Source organism: Oncorhynchus kisutch, unplaced genomic scaffold (genome assembly GCF_002021735.2).
Source record: "Oncorhynchus kisutch isolate 150728-3 unplaced genomic scaffold, Okis_V2 scaffold2539, whole genome shotgun sequence".
Taxonomy (NCBI): domain Eukaryota; kingdom Metazoa; phylum Chordata; class Actinopteri; order Salmoniformes; family Salmonidae; genus Oncorhynchus; species Oncorhynchus kisutch.
Window position 1 is genome coordinate 10,001 of NW_022264484.1, and position 18,444 is coordinate 28,444.

Here is an 18,444-nt window from a genome sequence, read left to right on the forward strand (position 1 = left end):
CGGCTCTTGCCAACCCACCCGCTGAGGTCTGCCGAGACCCCCGGGGGCCCGGCGGTTGCAGGGTTCCATTTGTGGGTTATCGCTTCTCGGCCTTTTGGCTCAGATCAAGCTTGGTACTGAGGTGCCCCAAAGCCCGCTGAGCCAGAAGGTCGAAGGAAGACCGGAGGGAGGAAAGTTTGTTGTTTTGGATTGTTTCGGTTGCTTGTTTTTGCCTCTCTTTTTGGGTGTTTTTTTTGGAGGAGAAAGGGAGCGTAAAAAAAACACTGCTAATCCCCGGGCGGAGATGGAGAATAATGCAACAGGGAGGACGGTCCCTGGGATCGGACTCGCAAATACGGTACGCTTTGCGTGGAAAGACAAGGCGATGGAGCCATTTGGGCGGGATACATTTGGGAGGACCATCCTGATGGAGATCCTTAAGCTGAAGGTGGAGGATGTGTTCTGTCTCCAAGACAACCCAGTGGAGAGGGGTTTTGACGTGTCCCTGAATACGGAGCATAGGCATGACGAGGTACTGAGAAGAGTGAAGGTAATGGAAGCAGAGAGGCCGATGTGCCATTACGTGGTCACCAGTTTGGCACGGAAGAATTTTAGGGTGGTGACTGTGAACATCTACAACCCTTATGTTAAGGATGAGGAGGTGAGGGCCTTTCTGGGGAGGTACCTGGATAACATCTCCTCAGCAAAGCACCTGAAAGATTCCCTCGGATTTTGGAATGGGAGGAGATGTTTCCAGGTTCTCCTCAGAGAGGACCCGAAGGGGTTGGGAGGATACCTCCATCCTCCAGCAATGTTCTCCCTGGGGGCTGACAGGGGGACGTTACATTATGCCCGTCAGCCTCCGTTCTGCAGGCGGTGTATGGCCTATGGCCATATCCTGGCCTCGTGTAACATCAGGAGATGCAGGTTCTGTGGGTCGGAAGAGCACGAGGCCAGGGACTGTGCCGAGCCGAAGAAGTGCCACGGGTGTGGCTCGGTGGCGCACCTGTGGCGGGACTGCCCGGCTCGGCGAAGGTCATACGCGTCTGCAGCTGGGGGGGGAGCGAGAGCGGAGGATGGAGGAAGAAAGGAGCATGAAGAAGCGGGCGACGAAGGTGGAAGGACGGAACAGAAGGAGACGGAGGGAGGAGAAGAAAAAGAAAGAGCTGGGACGGAAGGAGATGTGCAAGGGATGGAAGAAGAGGTGGCTGAGACAGAAGGAGAGGGGGTCGGGACTGAAGGAGAGGTGGTCGGGATGGAAGGAGAGGAGGTAGAAAGGTACAAGAAGAAGAAGAAGAAGAAGAAGAAGGAGACGGTGATGGAGGAGAGTGAGGAGACAACAGTGGAGAGGAAGGAGGCGGAGGAGGTTGTGGAGATGGAACCAGAAGGAGAGGCGGAAAAGGGAGGGGGTGTGAAGGGTTGGGGGGACGAGGAAGTGTCGAGGGCAAGGGTGGAGGAGTTGAGAGGGATGGTGAGGGCACTGGTAGAGAAGGAATGGGACAAGGGAAAGGAGAGGGCAAGCGCTATGGGTGTCGTTGCCCATAGGGTACCTGAGCCAAATACGCCTCCGAGCAAGAGGGCAAAGAAGGTGGTGAGGAGGAGGGGTGGAAAGAAAGGGGGGGAAGAACAGGGGGATGGGGAGGTGGCGGGGCCCTCGTGGGCTCCGTCTCCATCCTCCTTTAAACCCCTCGCCGAGCTTGATCTCCCAGGCATGGCGAGAAACTGGATGATGGAGGGGGAGCCGGACTTTTTGTTTGGGGATGTAACGTCCCCGGTTCGGAGTCCGGAGGAGGGGGGGGCAATGGACTTGAGTGTGGGACTTGTGCCGGGGACGGTTGCTGTGTTCAGGGGAGGGGGGATGGTGGGAGATGGGGGTGATGTAGGGGATTCACGAGTGGAGGTGGGGTCAAAGTTAGTCGGGATAGAGAAAGGGAGCACTGGGTGAGTTCTTGTTGTAATATAGGTGGTGGATATTGGTAGTTTGGAGGTTATTGGTTTGTCGGTTTTGGTTATAGTTTATTAGTTTTGGAATGATTATTTGCATTTTGTTGGAATTGTATATTTAAGTTGATGGAAGTATGGAAGAATATTGTTTTGGTTTTTGAAACGTAATAAATATATTTTGTAAAAAAAATCTGTTCTTATCAGTTTAATATCTGATACGTCCCCCATAGGGGGACTACATATTAAATGGATTTTTCGAACAGGGAGTCGGAAATGGGGCTTGCTCCGTCCGCTCCACGCATCGACCCGGTATTGCAGTACCTCCGGGAACGGTGCAACACTTTTCTCCCGTTGTCAAGGAAAAATACTCATTCACAAAGCTATGTAAACAGCTAGCTTAGCTTAGCTTAGCTTAGCTTAGCTTAGCTTAGCTAGCTAGCAGAAGAAGAGAAGGAAAGAAACATTCAAACTGAAAAAAGGGCGAAGCGCCTTTCAATGGGGTCCCCCGTTTCCCGCCATTTTACTTAAAAAAAATAATAAAAAAAATAAAATAAAAATTTGGGCCAGGATTGTGTGTGTGTGTGTGTCTCTGTCTCTCTGTCTCTCTCTGTGTGTGTGTGTGTGTGTGTGTGTGTGTGTGTCTCTGTCTCTGTCTCTCTCTCTCTCTCTCTCTCTCTCTCTCTCTCTCTCTCTCTCTCTCTCTCTCTCTCTCTCTCTCTCTCTCTCTCTCTCTCTCTCCTCTCTCTCTCTCTCTCTCTCTCTCTCTCTCTTCTCTCTCTCTCTCTCTCTCTCTGTGTCTCTTGTGTCTCTGTGTCTGTGACCTTCTTTTCATCCACAGCCCTCAAACTTGGAAGAGTGGGTTCCGGGAGCACCCGCGGGGACCCGGCCTACAGTGCACAGAGTGTGTCTCGGGCCCCCGACCTCTGACTTCCATATGACTCTGGTTTCTCTTCATTACGCACAAGCCTTTCGCCTTTTACTAAAGACTTCCGTGGAGAGGAACACTTATGAGTTCAATGTATTTTTGGAGTGGCTTTGCTTCTTGCAGAGCCCGGTATCTTGTTTCAAGAGAAATTGACATAGATGAGCCAGGATAGTGACTTAAAGACGCATTAGCGACTTTTTACAAAAAACACCTGTCTGTCTGTCTGTCTGTCTGTCTGTCTGTCTCTGTCTGTCTGTCTGTCTGTCTGTCTGTCTGTCTGTCTGTAGCCGGGGAAACGGTGGGTGGCTGGGATTGGAGGAGCCGGCTCTTGCCAACCCACCCGCTGAGGTCTGCCGAGACCCCCGGGGGCCCGGCGGTTGCAGGGTTCCATTTGTGGGTTATCGCTTCTCGGCCTTTTGGCTCAGATCAAGCTTGGTACTGAGGTGCCCCAGAGCCCGCTGAGCCAAAAGGTCGAAGGTAGGATAGAAAGGAGAGGGAGAAGGTGTTGTTTTTTCCCTCCAAAAAGGGGAATCGGTTTTTTTTCGTTTTTCTGGTTCTTTCTTTGCATTTTGGCTTCTTTTAGGAAGAGAGCTTTTTTTTGATAAAAATGGAGCAACAAAGACCCAACAGGAATGTTCCAGGGATCGGTTTGGCAAACACTTTGAGGTTTGCCTGGACAGACAAAGAAGTGGAAGCATGGGGGAGGGAAACATTTGGAAGGAACATTCTGATGGGGTTCCTGGGGCTGAAAGTGAAGGACGTAATGTGCCTGCAGGGGAACCCAAATGAAAACGCATTTGATGTAACTTTTCATATGGAAGAAGGACATGATAGAGCGATGAAGATGGCGAAGGAAGGGAAAAAAGAAGGACCCCTGTGCCATTATGCGGTGACCAGCCTGGCCAAGAACAACTTCAGGGTGGTCACCGTAAACATGTACAATCCGCATGTGAAGGACGAAGAAGTGAGGGCCTTTCTGGGGAGATATATGGACAATGTCTCCTCAGCAAGGTACCTCAGGGACTCCCTGGGTTTCTGGAACGGGAAGAGAGGCTTCCAGGCGTTACTCAGGGAGTCCCCGAAGAGTGTGGATGGCTACCTCCATCCCCCGGCAATGTTCTCCCTGGGGGCTGACAGGGGAACACTATTCTACGCCCGTCAGCCTCCATTTTGCAGGCGTTGTATGGCCTACGGCCATACCCTGGCCTCGTGCAGCACCAAGAAGTGTCGTTTTTGTGGGTCAGAAGAGCACGAGGCCAAGGAGTGTGACGAGCCCAAGGCTTGCCACGGGTGTGGCTCGAAGGCACACCTGTGGCGTGATTGCCCGGCTCGTCACAGGTCATACGCGTCTGCAGCTGGGGGGGGAAAGGGGGATGGGGGGAGGGAAGAAAGGACGCATGCGGGTTGTACAGATGGCACAGGGGAAAGGAAGAAGCGGGAAGAAGGAAAGAACGGAAAAGAAGAGGAGATGAAGACGGAAGGAAGAGAAGGAGCAGAGAAGAGGGAGAGTGGGACAGTGGTGCGGAAAGGAGTGAAAGAGGGAACGGTGACAGTGATTGGAAAGGAGGGAGGGGTGGTGGTGCTAGGGGAGGGGGGTGGGAGGGGGAGGTGGAGGGAGGGAGTGGGGGGACTGCCTGCCGGATTTCCTAGAGGATGAGACGAGGGAATTGGTGGAGGAGTTAGCGGGGAAGGGACGTTGTGTATCCCCGCTACCTCCTTCACCAAAGAAGAAGGGGAAGAAGAGGGGAAGTCGGGCAGGGAGTGAGAGGGAGGGGGGGTGGGGAGGGGGGAGGGGGAGGGGGCTAAGAGATCAGCGGGGGGGGGTTCATTGGCCTCCCTGTTTGCCTCAGCCCCTCACAAAATAGTGGGGGATGACTCCGGTGAGGGGTCTGTGGGCAGTTTGTTAGAGGGATCTCAACTCCTGTTTGAGGAGTTGGGATCCTCTGCACTCAGCCCCGAGGCAGACAGGGAGGGGGAGGGTGGGGAGGAACCCAGGATGCAGGGCAATAGGCCTAACACACTGCCTGCATCCTGGGTTGGAGAGATGGAGGAGGACGGGGGGGCGTCAGGAGGAGAGGGGACGTCCCCGCCGGTGGAGATGGACCAGGGGAGCATCGGGTGAGTCTCCTGTTTTTTCTTTGGGTTTTGGGTTAGATTGTTTGTATGATTAAATAAATATGTCTGTTTCTTTTTTAGTTTAAATGTTAGAGGGTTGAGGGATTTTGTTAAAAGGAGGGCGGTATTTAGTTATTTAGAGGGGGTGGGCTTTGATTTCTGTTTTTTACAGGAGGTTCACCTGAGGGATGGTGGGGATGTGATTAGATTTAGGAGAGAGTGGGATAAAGGGAAATCTTTTTGGGGCATAGGAGGGGTGCACTCAACAGGAGTAGGAATATTGTGTGGGAATAGAGAAGTTAAGGTAGAGAACACTTTTGTAATAATGCAGGGTAGAGTATTGGGGATAGATGTAGTGTATAGAGAAGCTAGGTATAGATTAATTGGGGTATATGGGCCACAGGTGGCGGCAGACAGAAGGGAGATGGTGGACTGTCTGGCGCCCCTGTGTGTCACAAATAGGCACTTGGTGATAGGAGGGGATTTTAATATAGATTTAGGGGTAGGTGGTGATAGTAGTGCAGGCGCAATCACCGGGCTAATGGCTTGCCATGGTCTGGTTGATGGTGGCCTGCATACTACTCCGGTAATGGTCGGTCCTACATGGCGCAACTCCAGGGGGGTTGCGCGGAGGCTCGACTACATTTTTATATCCAGGTCTTTGGGTCAGTTGTCTGGGCGCCTGTTGCCTGTGTTCTTCACGGATCACGACGGGGTGTTCCTGCAGGTGGGGTCGCCAGTCTGCCTCTTCGGTAGGGGGTACTGGAAGCTAGATCGGGGTATACTGGAGGAGCAGGCTTTCGTTGACACATTTTTTTGTTTCTTTCGAAGGCTTGACGGCCTCCGGTCTATGTGCGAGGGGGTGTTAGAGTGGTGGGATTTAGTGAAGGTGAGAATTAGGGCTTTTATAATAGGATATTGTAAAAGGAAAAAAAGGGAGGAGAGGAGGGAGGTGAATCGTATCCAAAGGTTAATTGAACTTGAGTACGAGGCAGGCAACCTCGGCGGGTCAATTGACTGGGAGAGATTCGCAGCCCTAAAGGCGCAGCTCAGGGAGCTGCAGGAGCAGAAGGCTCGAGCTTTCCTGGAGCGTGCGCATAGTGGCTTTCTAGAACATAATGAGACTTGTTCCGCTATGTTCTTTAAGTCGGTTAGGGCCAGGCAGAGTAGGAAGGTAATGCATGGCGTTAGGGAAGAAAACGGTAGTGTAGTAAGTAAACCAGAGGAAATGGTCAGGGTGGCAACTGATCATTTCCGAAGTTTATTTAAGGAAAGGGAAATAGATGTAGAGCAGGGAAACGTGTTTTTAGAACACTTGTCCCGGCGGTTGCCGGAGGACATCAGAGACGTGATGGAGGCCCAGATCTCACTAGAAGAGGTTGAGAGCGCTCTTAGGAGGATGGGAAAAGGGAAGGTGCCTGGGATGGATGGGCTGCCGGCTGAGTTTTACCTCAAGTTTTGGGGTATACTTGGACCAGTGGTCCTCGAAGTCTTGAAGGCCATCCTTGAGACGGGGGTCCCGGGGGGATCAATGGCTGTTGGTGTGCTGTCACTTCTTTATAAGAAGGGGGAAGCAACTGACCTTAGCAACTGGCGGCCGTTGACCATGCTGTGCGTAGATTACAAGATTCTTGCAAAGGTTTTAGCAGACCGGTTGCGCACAGCCCTTCCCTACGTCGTCCACGAGGATCAGACGTGCGGGGTAGAGGGCCGTTCTATAAGATGGAACCTACAGTTGATCAGGGACTCCATCGCCTGGGTTGAAGATAGAGGGCTGCCTTTAATGGTAGCAGCGCTAGATCAGGCGAAAGCCTTTGATCGCGTGAATAGATCTTTTCTATTCAGGGTGTTAGGTAGATTAGGATTTGGGGAGAAGTTTATAGGATGGATCCGTACATTGTATGTCGGAGCGGGGTGCCGAGTAAGTGTAAATAGTCACTTAGGTGACGTTTTTGACCTCTCGTCTGGGGTCAGGCAGGGATGCCCACTCTCGGCTCTCCTCTTCGTTCTGTACATGGAGCCTCTGGGGGCTGCCATTAGGGCAGACACAGGGGTGGAGGGTTTGTTGATCCCTGGAAGCGGTGGGCTGCGTGTTAAGATGACGCAGTACGCCGACGACACTTCCTTGCTGCTATGCAAGGACTCGTGCTTGACAAGGTCCCTTGCCATCATTGGGGATTTCACCCGAGCGTCGGGGGCGGTTCTGAATCATGCAAAGTCTTCCGTTAAGTTTTTCGGAAGATGGCGCGGTAGGACGGATGTGCCCGGGGGGTTATCTCTCTGTGAAGGGGCCCTGAGGATTCTCGGGGTCCATTTTGAGACCTCCGGCTCAGCGACGCTGAACTGGAACATGAGTATCGCAGTTGTTCAGAGGAAGCTAGCAATGTGGAAGGCTAGGTCTTTGTCTTTTATAGGTAAGGTCCTGGTCCTAAAGGTGGATGTATTGCCATCTCTTTTGTACTTGGCGTACATCTACCCATTGCCGGCTTGTCTGAGAAGATATCTAGTGAGGCACGTGTTTCAGTTCATGTGGGGTGGCAGGTACGAGTGGGTCGCCAGGGTGCGCATGCTCTGTCCCATCGGGGAGGGAGGTAGGGGGGTACCACATCTCCCCCTCAAGCTGGACGCAATTTTTGTTTCTTTTTTGTTGACGGAGCTTGCTCAACCAGTTATACACCCGTCCGGTTACCTCCTGCGGGTGTTCTTCTCGTATCAGGCGAGAAGCGTAATGGTGTGGTCTAACGCGGGTCCTCGGGCGGAACAGCTGCCGTGGCACTTTGGCCATGCGGCCAAGTGGCTGCGTGCGCACCCCGAGGTTGAAGTTGCCCGAGTAGGTTTAGATCACAGGCACCTGTACGAGGAGGTCAGACAGGCAGGGAGTCCTGCGCCTGTAGCGGGCATCTCGTCAGTGGTCTGGGAGGGAGTGCAGGCGCGGGGCCTGGACAACAGGCTCAAGGACCTGAATTGGTTGAGCCTTCATAAGTGCTTGCCGGTACGTGCTATTATGTACCGGCATAGTTTGTCGCGATCCTCCACCTGTCCAAGATCTGCTTGTGGCAGGGAGGAGACTGTGCGCCATGCCTTCTGGGACTGTGCCTTTGCCGGACTAGTCTGGGCTAGGGCACGGGTGTTGCTAGGTATGGTTAGGAGCGACTTTTTGCTGACTTGGGCTAGGTTAGAGCGAGGCGTAGGGAGAGCGAGGGGTACAGAAAGGGACAGGTTTCTGCTCTGGCTTCTCATGAGTCTCTTTAAAAGGGGGCTGTGGGAAGCCAGGCAGAATTTAGTTAAGACAGGGAGAGATTGGGGGGTGGAAGGGATAGTAAGGAGGGTGGAAGGTGATGTGAGGGGGAGGATGAAGAGGGAGGAGATAAAGTGGGGGCAGCATGCGGCACGGGAGAGGTGGAAGGGGGGATTAGGGCTGGGAGTGTTAGAGTGAGGTTTGTAAGGGGATAGATTAGGGAAGGGAAGATAGGGAAGGGTTAGGTATTGGTTAGGTATGACGGGGAGGGACGATGCTCCCCTGAGGTTTGTTTTTGTAAATAGTGTTAAAAAAGAAAGAATGAGAAATATGATTTTGTATAATAAGAATGGTATTTGAACATAATAAATTATTTTTGTATAAAAAAAAAGCTGTTCTTATCAGTTTAATATCTGATACGTCCCCCATAGGGGGACTACATATTAAATGGATTTTTCGAACAGGGAGTCGGAAATGGGGCTTGCTCCGTCCGCTCCACGCATCGACCCGGTATTGCAGTACCTCCGGGAACGGTGCAACACTTTTCTCCCGTTGTCAAGGAAAAATACTCATTCACAAAGCTATGTAAACAGCTAGCTTAGCTTAGCTTAGCTTAGCTTAGCTTAGCTTAGCTTAGCTTAGCTTAGCTTAGCTAGCTAGCAGAAGAAGAGAAGGAAAGAAACATTCAAACTGAAAAAAGGGCGAAGCGCCTTTCAATGGGGTCCCCCGTTTCCCGCCATTTTACCTTAAAAAAAAAAAAAAAAAAAAAAAAAATGGGCCAGGTTGTGTGTGTGTGTGTGTGTGTGTGTGTGGGTGTGTGTCTCTGTCTCTCTGTCTCTCTCTGTGTGTGTGTGTGTGTGTGTGTGTGGGTGTGTGTCTCTGTCTCTCTCTGTGTGTGTGTGTGTGTGTGTGTGTGTCTCTGTGTCTCTCTCTCTGTGTCTCTGTGTCTGTGACCTTCTTTTCATCCACAGCCCTCAAACTTGGAAGAGTGGGTTCCGGGAGCACCCGCGGGGACCCGGCCTACAGTGCACAGAGTGTGTCTCGGGCCCCCGGCCTCTGACTTCCATATGACTCTGGTTTCTCTTCATTACGCACAAGCCTTTCGCCTTTTACTAAAGACTTCCGTGGAGAGGAACACTTATGAGTTCAATGTATTTTTGGAGTGGCTTTGCTTCTTGCAGAGCCCGGTATCTTGTTTCAAGAGAAATTGACATAGATGAGCCAGGATAGTGACTTAAAGACGCATTAGCGACTTTTTACAAAAAACACCTGTCTGTCTGTCTGTCTGTCTGTCTGTAGCCGGGGAAACGGTGGGTGGCTGGGATTGGAGGAGCCGGCTCTTGCCAACCCACCCGCTGAGGTCTGCCGAGACCCCCGGGGGCCCGGCGGTTGCAGGGTTCCATTTGTGGGTTATCGCTTCTCGGCCTTTTGGCTCAGTTCAAGCTTGACACCGAGGTGTCCTAGAGCCCCTGAGCCAAGAGGTCGTCCCAGGAGAGCGGTACAACCTTTGGGATTTTTGGTTCTCACTCTTTTTTTTTGGAAAAGTGTGGGAAACGTGTGCGTCATCCTCAGTGTGGAGATGGCACAAAATTCATCATATAGGTCGGTCCCAGGGATTGGACTTGCGAACACGATAAGATTTTCATGGAGAGAGAAGACAAAAGAGCCGTTTGGACGTGAAATTTTCGGTAGGACCATATTGATTGGGATACTGAAGCTGACAGTAAAGGAGGTCTTTTGCCTACAAGGGAACTCGTTGGAGGGAGTCTTCGATGTGGCGTTCTACACGGAGAGTAAACATGATGAGGTGCTAAAGAAGGTCAAAGAAGTTGGAGCAACGGGGCCGATGGGTCACTACGAGGTCAAGAGTTTGGCGAAAAATAATTTCAGAATGGTGACGGTGAACATTTACAACCCCTATGTAAAAGATGAAGAAGTGAGGGCCTTCCTGGGGAGGTATATGGATGGTGTCTCCTCAGGAAGGCACCTCACAGACTCTTTGGGTTTTTGGACGGGGAGGAGAGGGTTTCAGGCCCTCCTCAGGGAAGATCCTAAGGGATTGGGAGGGTACCTCCATCCCCCGGCGATGTTCTCCCTGGGGGCTGACAGGGGGACGTTATACTACGCACGTCAGCCCCCATTCTGCAGGCGCTGTATGGCCTATGGACACATCCTGGCCTCGTGCAGCACTCGTAAGTGCAGATTTTGTGGATCGGGAGAGCACGAGGCCAAGGACTGTGACGAGCCGAAGGCGTGCCACGGGTGTGGTTCCACTCAGCACCTGTGGCGCGATTGCCCGGCTCGTCAGCGGTCATACGCGTCTGCAGTTGGAGGGGGAGCAGGAGCGGGGGATGGGGGAAGAAGAGGAGGGCCAGTCCAGGAAAAGGACCAAAAAAAAGAAGAGGAGAAGAAGAATGAAAATAAAGGAAAGGAAAGAAAAAAGAAAACAACAGTGGAGGGAGTGGTGGGGGAGGGGGTGCCTGGGGCAGGACCTGTGGGAGGGGTGCCTGTGAAAGGACTGGTGGAGGGGGGGGGGGGTGCCTGGGGCAGGACCTGTGGGAGGGGTACCTGTGAAAGGACCGGTGGAGGGGGGGGGGGTGTCTGGGGAAGGGCCGGTGGGGGGGGGGGGGGGGTGCCTGGGGCAGGAACGGTGGAGGGGGAGGGAGGGAGAGAGGGGGTAAAGGAGTGGGGGGATAGCCTGTCGGGCTTCCTAGAGGAAGAGTTGAGGGAAATGGTGGAGGAGCTAGCGGGGAAGGGAGGTTGTGTCTCCCCGCTACCTTCTTCACCAAAAAAGAAGAAGGAGAAGAAAGGGAAGAGGAAGGGGAGCTCGACAGGAAGTGAGAGGGAGGGGGGTGTGGAAGGGGAGGGGGGGGGCTAAGAGATCGACGGGGGGGGGGAGGGGGGAGTTCATTGGCCTCCCTGTTTGCCTCAGCCCCTCAAAATTTAGTGGGGGGTGACTCCATGGAGGGGTCTGGGGGCTGTTTGTCGGAGGGATCTCAACTCCTGTTTGAGGAGATGGGATCCCCTGCACTCAGCCCCGAGGCAGACAGGGAGGGGGGGTTGGAGGATGGGGAGGAACCCAGGATGCAGGGCAATAGGCCTAACACACTGCCTGCATCCTGGGTTGGGGAGATGGAGGAGGACGGGGGGGCGTCAGGAGGAGAGAGGACGTCCCCGCCGGTGGAGATGGACCAGGGGAGCATCGGGTGAGTCTCCTGGTTTTTTCTTTGGGTTTTGGGTTAGATTATAGGTAATGGTTAAATAAACATGTCTGTTTCTGTTTCTTTTTTTAGTTTAAATGTTAGAGGGTTGAGGGATTTTGTTAAAAGGAGGGCGGTATTTAGTTATTTAGAGGGGGTGGGCTTTGATTTCTGTTTTTTACAGGAGGTTCACCTGAGGGATGGTGGGGATGTGATTAGATTTAGGAGAGAGTGGGATAAAGGGAAATCTTTTTGGGGCATAGGAGGGGTGCACTCTACAGGGGTAGGAATATTGTGTGGTAATAGAGAGATAAAGGTAGAGAGCACATTTGTTGTAATGCAGGGTAGAGTATTGGGGATAGATGTAGTGTATAGAGAAGCTAGGTATAGGTTAATTGGGGTATATGGGCCACAGGTGGCGGCAGACAGAAGGGAGATGGTGGACTGTCTGGCGCCCCTGTGTGTCACAAATAGGCACTTGGTGATAGGAGGGGACTTTAACATAGATTTAGGGGTAGGTGGTGATAGTAGTGCGGGCGCAATCACCGGGCTAATGGCTTGCCATGGTCTGGTTGATGGCGGCCTGCATACTACTCCGGTAATGGTCGGTCCTACATGGCGCAACTCCAGGGGGGTTGCGCGGAGGCTCGACTACATTTTTATATCCAGGTCTTTGGGTCAGTTGTCTGGGCGCCTGTTGCCTGTGTTCTTCACGGATCACGACGGGGTGTTCCTGCAGGTGGGGTCGCCAGTCTGCCTCTTCGGTAGGGGGTACTGGAAGTTAGATCGGGGTATACTGGAGGAGCAGGCTTTCGTTGACGCATTTTTTTGTTTCTTTCGAAGGCTTGACGGCCTCCGGTCTATGTGCGAGGGGGTGTTAGAGTGGTGGGATTTAGTGAAGGTGAGAATTAGGGCTTTTATAATAGGCTACTGTAAAAGGAAAAAAAGGGAGGAAAGGAGGGAGGTGGATCGTATCCAAAGGTTAGTTGAACTTGAGTACGAGGCAGGCAACCTCGGTGGGTCAATTGACTGGGAGAGATTCGCAGCCCTAAAGGCGCAGCTCAGGGAGCTGCAGGAGCAGAAGGCTCGAGCTTTCCTGGAGCGTGCGCATAGTGGCTTTCTAGAACATAATGAGACTTGTTCCGCTATGTTCTTTAAGTCGGTTAGGGCCAGGCAGAGTAGGAAGGTAATGCATGGCGTTAGGGAAGAAAACGGTAGTGTAGTAAGTAAACCAGAGGAAATGGTCAGGGTGGCAACTGATCATTTCCGAAGTTTATTTAAGGAAAGGGAAATAGATGTAGAGCAGGGAAACGTGTTTTTAGAACACTTGTCCCGGCGGTTGCCGGAGGACATTAGAGACGTGATGGAGGCCCAGATCTCACTAGAAGAGGTTGAGAGCGCTCTTAGGAGGATGGGAAAAGGGAAGGTGCCTGGGATGGATGGATTGCCGGCTGAGTTTTACCTCAAGTTTTGGGGTATACTTGGGCCAGTGGTCCTCGAAGTCTTGAAGGCCATCCTTGAGACGGGGGTCCCGGGGGGTTCAATGGCTGTCGGTGTGCTGTCACTTCTTTATAAGAAGGGGGAAGCAACTGACCTTGGCAACTGGCGGCCGTTGACCATGCTGTGCGTAGATTACAAGCTACTTGCAAAGGTCTTAGCGGATCGGTTGCGCACAGCCCTTCCCTACGTCGTTCACGAGGATCAGACGTGTGGGGTTGAGGGCCGCTCTATTCGATGGAACCTACAGTTGATTAGGGACTCCATCGCCTGGGTTGAAGATAGAGGGCTGCCTTTAATGGTAGCAGCGCTAGATCAGGCGAAAGCCTTTGATCGCGTGAATAGATCTTTTCTATTCAGGGTGTTAGGTAGATTAGGATTTGGGGAGAAGTACATAGGATGGATCCGTGCATTATATGTCGGAGCGGGGTGCCGAGTAAGTGTAAATAGTCACTTAGGTGACGTTTTTGACCTCTCGTCTGGGGTCAGGCAGGGATGCCCACTCTCGGCTCTCCTCTTCGTTCTGTACATGGAGCCTCTGGGGGCTGCCATTAGGGCAGACACAGGGGTGGAGGGTTTGTTGATCCCTGGAAGCGGTGGGCTGCGTGTTAAGATGACGCAGTACGCCGACGACACTTCCTTGCTGCTATGCAAGGACTCGTGCTTGACAAGGTCCCTTGCCATCATTGGGGATTTCACCCGAGCGTCGGGGGCGGTTCTGAATCATGCAAAATCTTCCGTTAAGTTTTTCGGAAGATGGCGCGGTAGGACGGATGTGCCCGGGGGGTTATCTCTCTGTGAGGGGGCCCTGAGGATTCTCGGGGTCCATTTTGAGACCTCCGGCTCAGCGACGCTGAACTGGAACATGGGTATCGCAGTTGTTCAGAGGAAGCTAGCAATGTGGAAGGCTAGGTCTTTGTCTTTTATAGGTAAGGTCCTGGTCCTAAAGGTGGATGTATTGCCATCTCTTTTGTACTTGGCGTACATCTACCCATTGCCGGCTTGTCTGAGAAGGTATCTAGTGAGGCACGTGTTTCAGTTCATGTGGGGTGGCAGGTACGAGTGGGTCGCCAGGGTGCGCATGCTCTGTCCCATCGGGGAGGGAGGTAGGGGGGTACCACATCTCCCCCTCAAGCTGGACGCAATTTTTGTTTCTTTTTTGTTGACGGAGCTTGCTCAGCCGGTCATACACCCGTCCGGTTACCTCCTGCGGGTGTTCTTCTCGTATCAGGCGAGAAGCGTAATGGTGTGGTCTAACGCGGGTCCTCGGGCGGAACAGCTGCCGTGGCACTTTGGCCATGCGGCCAAGTGGCTGCGTGCGCACCCCGAGGTTGAAGTTGCCCGAGTAGGTTTAGATCACAGGCACCTGTACGAGGAGGTCAGGCAGGCAGGGAGTCCTGCGCCTGTAGCGGGCATCTCGTCAGTGGTCTGGGAGGGAGTGCAGGCGCGGGGCCTGGATAACAGGCTCAAGGACCTGAATTGGTTGAGCCTCCATAAGTGCTTGCCGGTACGTGCCATTATGTACCGGCATAGTTTGTCGCGATCCTCCACCTGTCCAAGATCTGCTTGTGGCAGGGAGGAGACTGTGCGCCATGCCTTCTGGGACTGTGCCTTTGCCGGACTAGTCTGGGCTAGGGCACGGGTGTTGCTAGGTATGGTTAGGAGCGATTTTTTGCTGACTTGGGCTAGGTTTAGAGCGAGGTGTAGGGAGAGCGAGGGGAACGGAAAGGGACAGGTTTCTGCTCTGGCTTCTCATGAGTCTCTTTAAAAGGGGGCTGTGGGAAGCCAGGCAGAATTTAGTTAAGACAGGGAGAGATTGGGGGGGTGGAAGGGATAGTGAGGAGGGTGGAAGGTGATGTGAGGGGGAGGATGAGGAGGGAGGAGATAAAGTGGGGGCAGCATGCGGCACGGGAGAGGTGGAAAGGGGGATTAGGGCTGGGAGTGTTAGAATGAGGTTTGTAAGGGGATAGATTAGGGAAGGGAAGATAGGGAAGGGTTAGGTATTGGTTAGGTATGACGGGGAGGGACGATGCTCCCCTGAGGTTTGTTTTTGTAAATAGTGTTAAAAAAGAAAGAATGAGAAATATGATTTTGTATAATAAGAATGGTATTTGAACATAATAAATTATTTTTGTATAAAAAAAATCTGTTCTTATCAGTTTAATATCTGATACGTCCCCCATAGGGGGACTACATATTAAATGGATTTTTCGAACAGGGAGTCGGAAATGGGGCTTGCTCCGTCCGCTCCACGCATCGACCCGGTATTGCAGTACCTCCGGGAACGGTGCAACACTTTTCTCCCGTTGTCAAGGAAAAATACTCATTCACAAAGCTATGTAAACAGCTAGCTTAGCTTAGCTTAGCTTAGCTTAGCTAGCTAGCAGAAGAAGAGAAGGAAAGAAACATTCAAACTGAAAAAAGGGCGAAGCGCCTTTCAATGGGGTCCCCCGTTTCCCGCCATTTTACTTAAAAAAAAAAAAAAAAAAAAAAAAAAATTTGGGCCAGGATTGTGTGTGTGTGTGTGTCTCTGTCTCTCTGTGGTGTGTGTGTGTGTGTGTGTGTGTCTCTGTCTGTCTCTCTCTCTCTCTCTCTCTCTCTCTCTCTCTCTCTCTCTCTCTCTCTCTCTCTCTCTCTCTCTCTCTCTCTTTCTCTCTCTCTCTCTCTCTCTGTGTCTCTTGTGTCTCTGTGTCTGTGTCTCTTGTGTCTCTGTGTCTGTGACCTTCTTTTTCATCCACAGCCCTCAAACTTGGAAGAGTGGGTTCCGGGAGCACCCGCGGGGACCCGGCCTACAGTGCACAGAGTGTGTCTCGGGCCCCCGACCTCTGACTTCCATATGACTCTGGTTTCTCTTCATTACGCACAAGCCTTTCGCCTTTTACTAAAGACTTCCGTGGAGAGGAACACTTATGAGTTCAATGTATTTTTGGGAGTGGCTTTGCTTCTTGCAGAGCCCGGTATCTTGTTTCAAGAGAAATTGACATAGATGAGCCAGGATAGTGACTTAAAGACGCATAGCGACTTTTTACAAAAAACGTCTGTCTGTCTGTCTGTCTGTCTGTCTGTCGCCGGGAAACGGTGGGTGGCTGGGATTTGGAGGAGCCGGCTCTTGCCAACCCACCCGCTGAGGTCTGCCGAGACCCCCGGGGGCCCGGCGGTTGCAGGGTTCCCATTTGTGGTTATCGCTTCTCGGCCTTTTGGCTCAGATCAAGCTTGGTACTGAGGTGCCCAAAGCCCGCTGAGCCAGAAGGTCGAAGGAAGACCGGAGGGAGGAAAGTTTGTTGTTTTGGATTGTTTCGGTTGCTTGTTTTTGCCTCTCTTTTTGGGTGTTTTTTTGGAGGAGAAAGGGAGCGTAAAAAAACCATGCTAATCCCCGGGCGGAGATTGGAGAATAATGCAACAGGGAGGACGGTCCTGGGATCGGACTCGCAAATACGGTACGCTTTGCGTGGAAAGACAAGGCGATGAGCCATTTGGGCGGGATACATTTGGGAGGACCATCCTGATGGAGATCCTTAAGCTGAAGGTGGAGGATGTGTTCTGTCTCCAAGACAACCCAGTGGAGAGGGGTTTTGACGTGTCCCTGAATACGGAGCATAGGCATGACGACGGGTACTGAGAAGAGTGAAGGTAATGGAAGCAGAGAGGCCGATGTGCCATTACGTGGTCACCAGTTTGGCACGGAAGAATTTTAGGGTGGTTGGACTGTGAACATCTACAACCCTTATGTTAAGGATGAGGAGGTGAGGCCTTTCTGGGGGAGTACCTGGATAACATCCTCCTCAGCAAAGCACCTGAAAGATTCCCTCGGATTTTGGAATGGGAGGAGATGTTTTCCAGGTTCTCCTCAGAGAGGACCCGAAGGGGTTGGGAGGGATACCTCCATCCTCCAGCAATGTTCTCCCTGGGGGGCTGACAGGGGGACGTTACATTATGCCCGTCAGCCTCCGTTCTGCAGGCGGTTGTATGGCCTATGGCCATATCCTGGCCTCGTGTAACATCAGGAGATGCAGGTTCTGTGGGTCGGAAGAGCACGAGGCCAGGGACTGTGCCGAGCCGAAGAAGTGCCACGGGTGTGGCTCGGTGGCGCACCTGTGGCGGGACTGCCCGCTCGGCGAAGGTCATACGCGTCTGCAGCTGGGGGGGAGCGAGAGCGGAGGATGGAGAAGAAAGGAGCATGAAGAAGCGGCGACGAAGGTGGAAGGACGGAACAGAAGGAGACGGAGGGAGGAGAAGAAAAAGAAAGAGCTGGGACGGAAGGAGATGTGCAAGGGATGGAAGAAGAGGTGGCTGAGACAGAAGGAGAGGGGGTCGGGACTGAAGGAGAGGTGGTCGGGATGGAAGGGAGGAGGTAGAAAGGTACAAGAGAAGAAGAAGAAGAAGAAGAAGGAGACGGTGATGGAGGAGAGTGAGGAGACAACAGTGGAGAGGAAGGAGGCGGAGGAGGTTGTGGAGATGGAACCAGAAGGAGAGGCGGAAAAGGGAGGGGTGTGAAGGGTTGGGGGACGAGGAAGTGTCGAGGGCAAGGGTGGAGGAGTTGAGAGGGATGGTGAGGGCACTGGTAGAGAAGGAATGGGACAAGGGAAAGGAGAGGGCAAGCGCTATGGGTGTCGTTGCCCATAGGGTACCTGAGCCAAATACGCCTCCGAGCAAGAGGGCAAAGAAGGTGGTGAGGAGGAGGGGTGGAAAGAAAGGGGGGGAGAACAGGGGGATGGGGAGGTGGCGGGGCCCTCGTGGGCTCCGTCTCCATCCTCCTTTAAACCCCTCGCCGAGCTTGATCTCCCAGGCATGGCGAGAAACTGGATGATGGAGGGGGAGCCGGACTTTTTGTTTGGGGATGTAACGTCCCCGGTTCGGAGTCCGGAGGAGGGGGGGGCAATGGACTTGAGTGTGGGACTTGTGCCGGGGACGGTTGCTGTGTTCAGGGAGGGGGGATGGTGGGAGATGGGGTGATGTAGGGGATTCACGAGTGGAGGTGGGGTCAAAGTTAGTCGGGATAGAGAAAGGGAGCACTGGGTGAGTTCTTGTTGTAATATAGGTGGTGGATATTGGTAGTTTGGAGGTTATTGGTTTGTCGGTTTTGGTTATAGTTTATTAGTTTTGGAATGATTATTTGCATTTTGTTGGAATTGTATATTTAAGTTGATGGAAGTATGGAAGAATATTGTTTTGGTTTTTGAAACGTAATAAATATATTTTGTAAAAAAAATCTGTTCTTATCAGTTTAATATCTGATACGTCCCCCATAGGGGACTACATATTAAATGGATTTTTCGAACAGGGAGTCGGAAATGGGGCTTGCTCCGTCCGCTCCACGCATCGACCCGGTATTGCAGTACCTCCGGAACGGTGCAACACTTTTCTCCCGTTGTCAAGGAAAATACTCATTCACAAGCTATGTAAACAGCTAGCTTAGCTTAGCTTAGCTTAGCTTACTTAGCTTAGCTAGCTAGCAGAAGAAGAGAAGGAAAGAAACATTCAAACTGAAAAAAGGGCGAAGCGCCTTTCAATGGGGTCCCCGTTTCCCGCCATTTTACTTAAAAAAA

The 18,444-nt window shown here is 52.4% G+C and overlaps 1 protein-coding gene, 3 non-coding genes and 4 pseudogenes across 4 annotated transcripts; all 8 read left to right on the forward strand.

Annotated features, from left to right (window-relative positions):
- Positions 1 to 1,354: 1,354 nt before the first annotated feature.
- On the forward strand, positions 1,355 to 17,257 carry LOC116370419 (zinc finger CCHC domain-containing protein 3-like; the record flags this gene model as incomplete). Its single annotated transcript, XM_031819752.1, has 4 exons — positions 1,355 to 1,920; positions 4,025 to 4,164; positions 9,950 to 10,463; positions 16,903 to 17,257. Coding segments are annotated over exons 1-4 (1,575 nt in total), but the record flags the coding sequence as incomplete, so codon positions are not given.
- On the forward strand, positions 2,095 to 2,266 carry LOC116370428 (uncharacterized; annotated as a pseudogene).
- Positions 2,859 to 2,975, forward strand: LOC116370424 (U5 spliceosomal RNA). The gene has a single exon (XR_004208730.1). It is a non-coding gene; the product is annotated as a U5 spliceosomal RNA (small nuclear RNA).
- On the forward strand, positions 8,567 to 8,745 carry LOC116370429 (uncharacterized; annotated as a pseudogene).
- Positions 9,270 to 9,386, forward strand: LOC116370425 (U5 spliceosomal RNA). Its single transcript, XR_004208731.1, has one exon. It is a non-coding gene; the product is annotated as a U5 spliceosomal RNA (small nuclear RNA).
- Positions 15,019 to 15,196, forward strand: LOC116370427 (uncharacterized; annotated as a pseudogene).
- LOC116370422 (U5 spliceosomal RNA) lies at positions 15,736 to 15,853 on the forward strand. Its single transcript, XR_004208728.1, has one exon. It is a non-coding gene; the product is annotated as a U5 spliceosomal RNA (small nuclear RNA).
- Positions 17,258 to 18,088: 831 nt separating the features above from the next.
- On the forward strand, positions 18,089 to 18,258 carry LOC116370421 (uncharacterized; annotated as a pseudogene).
- Positions 18,259 to 18,444: the final 186 nt, after the last annotated feature.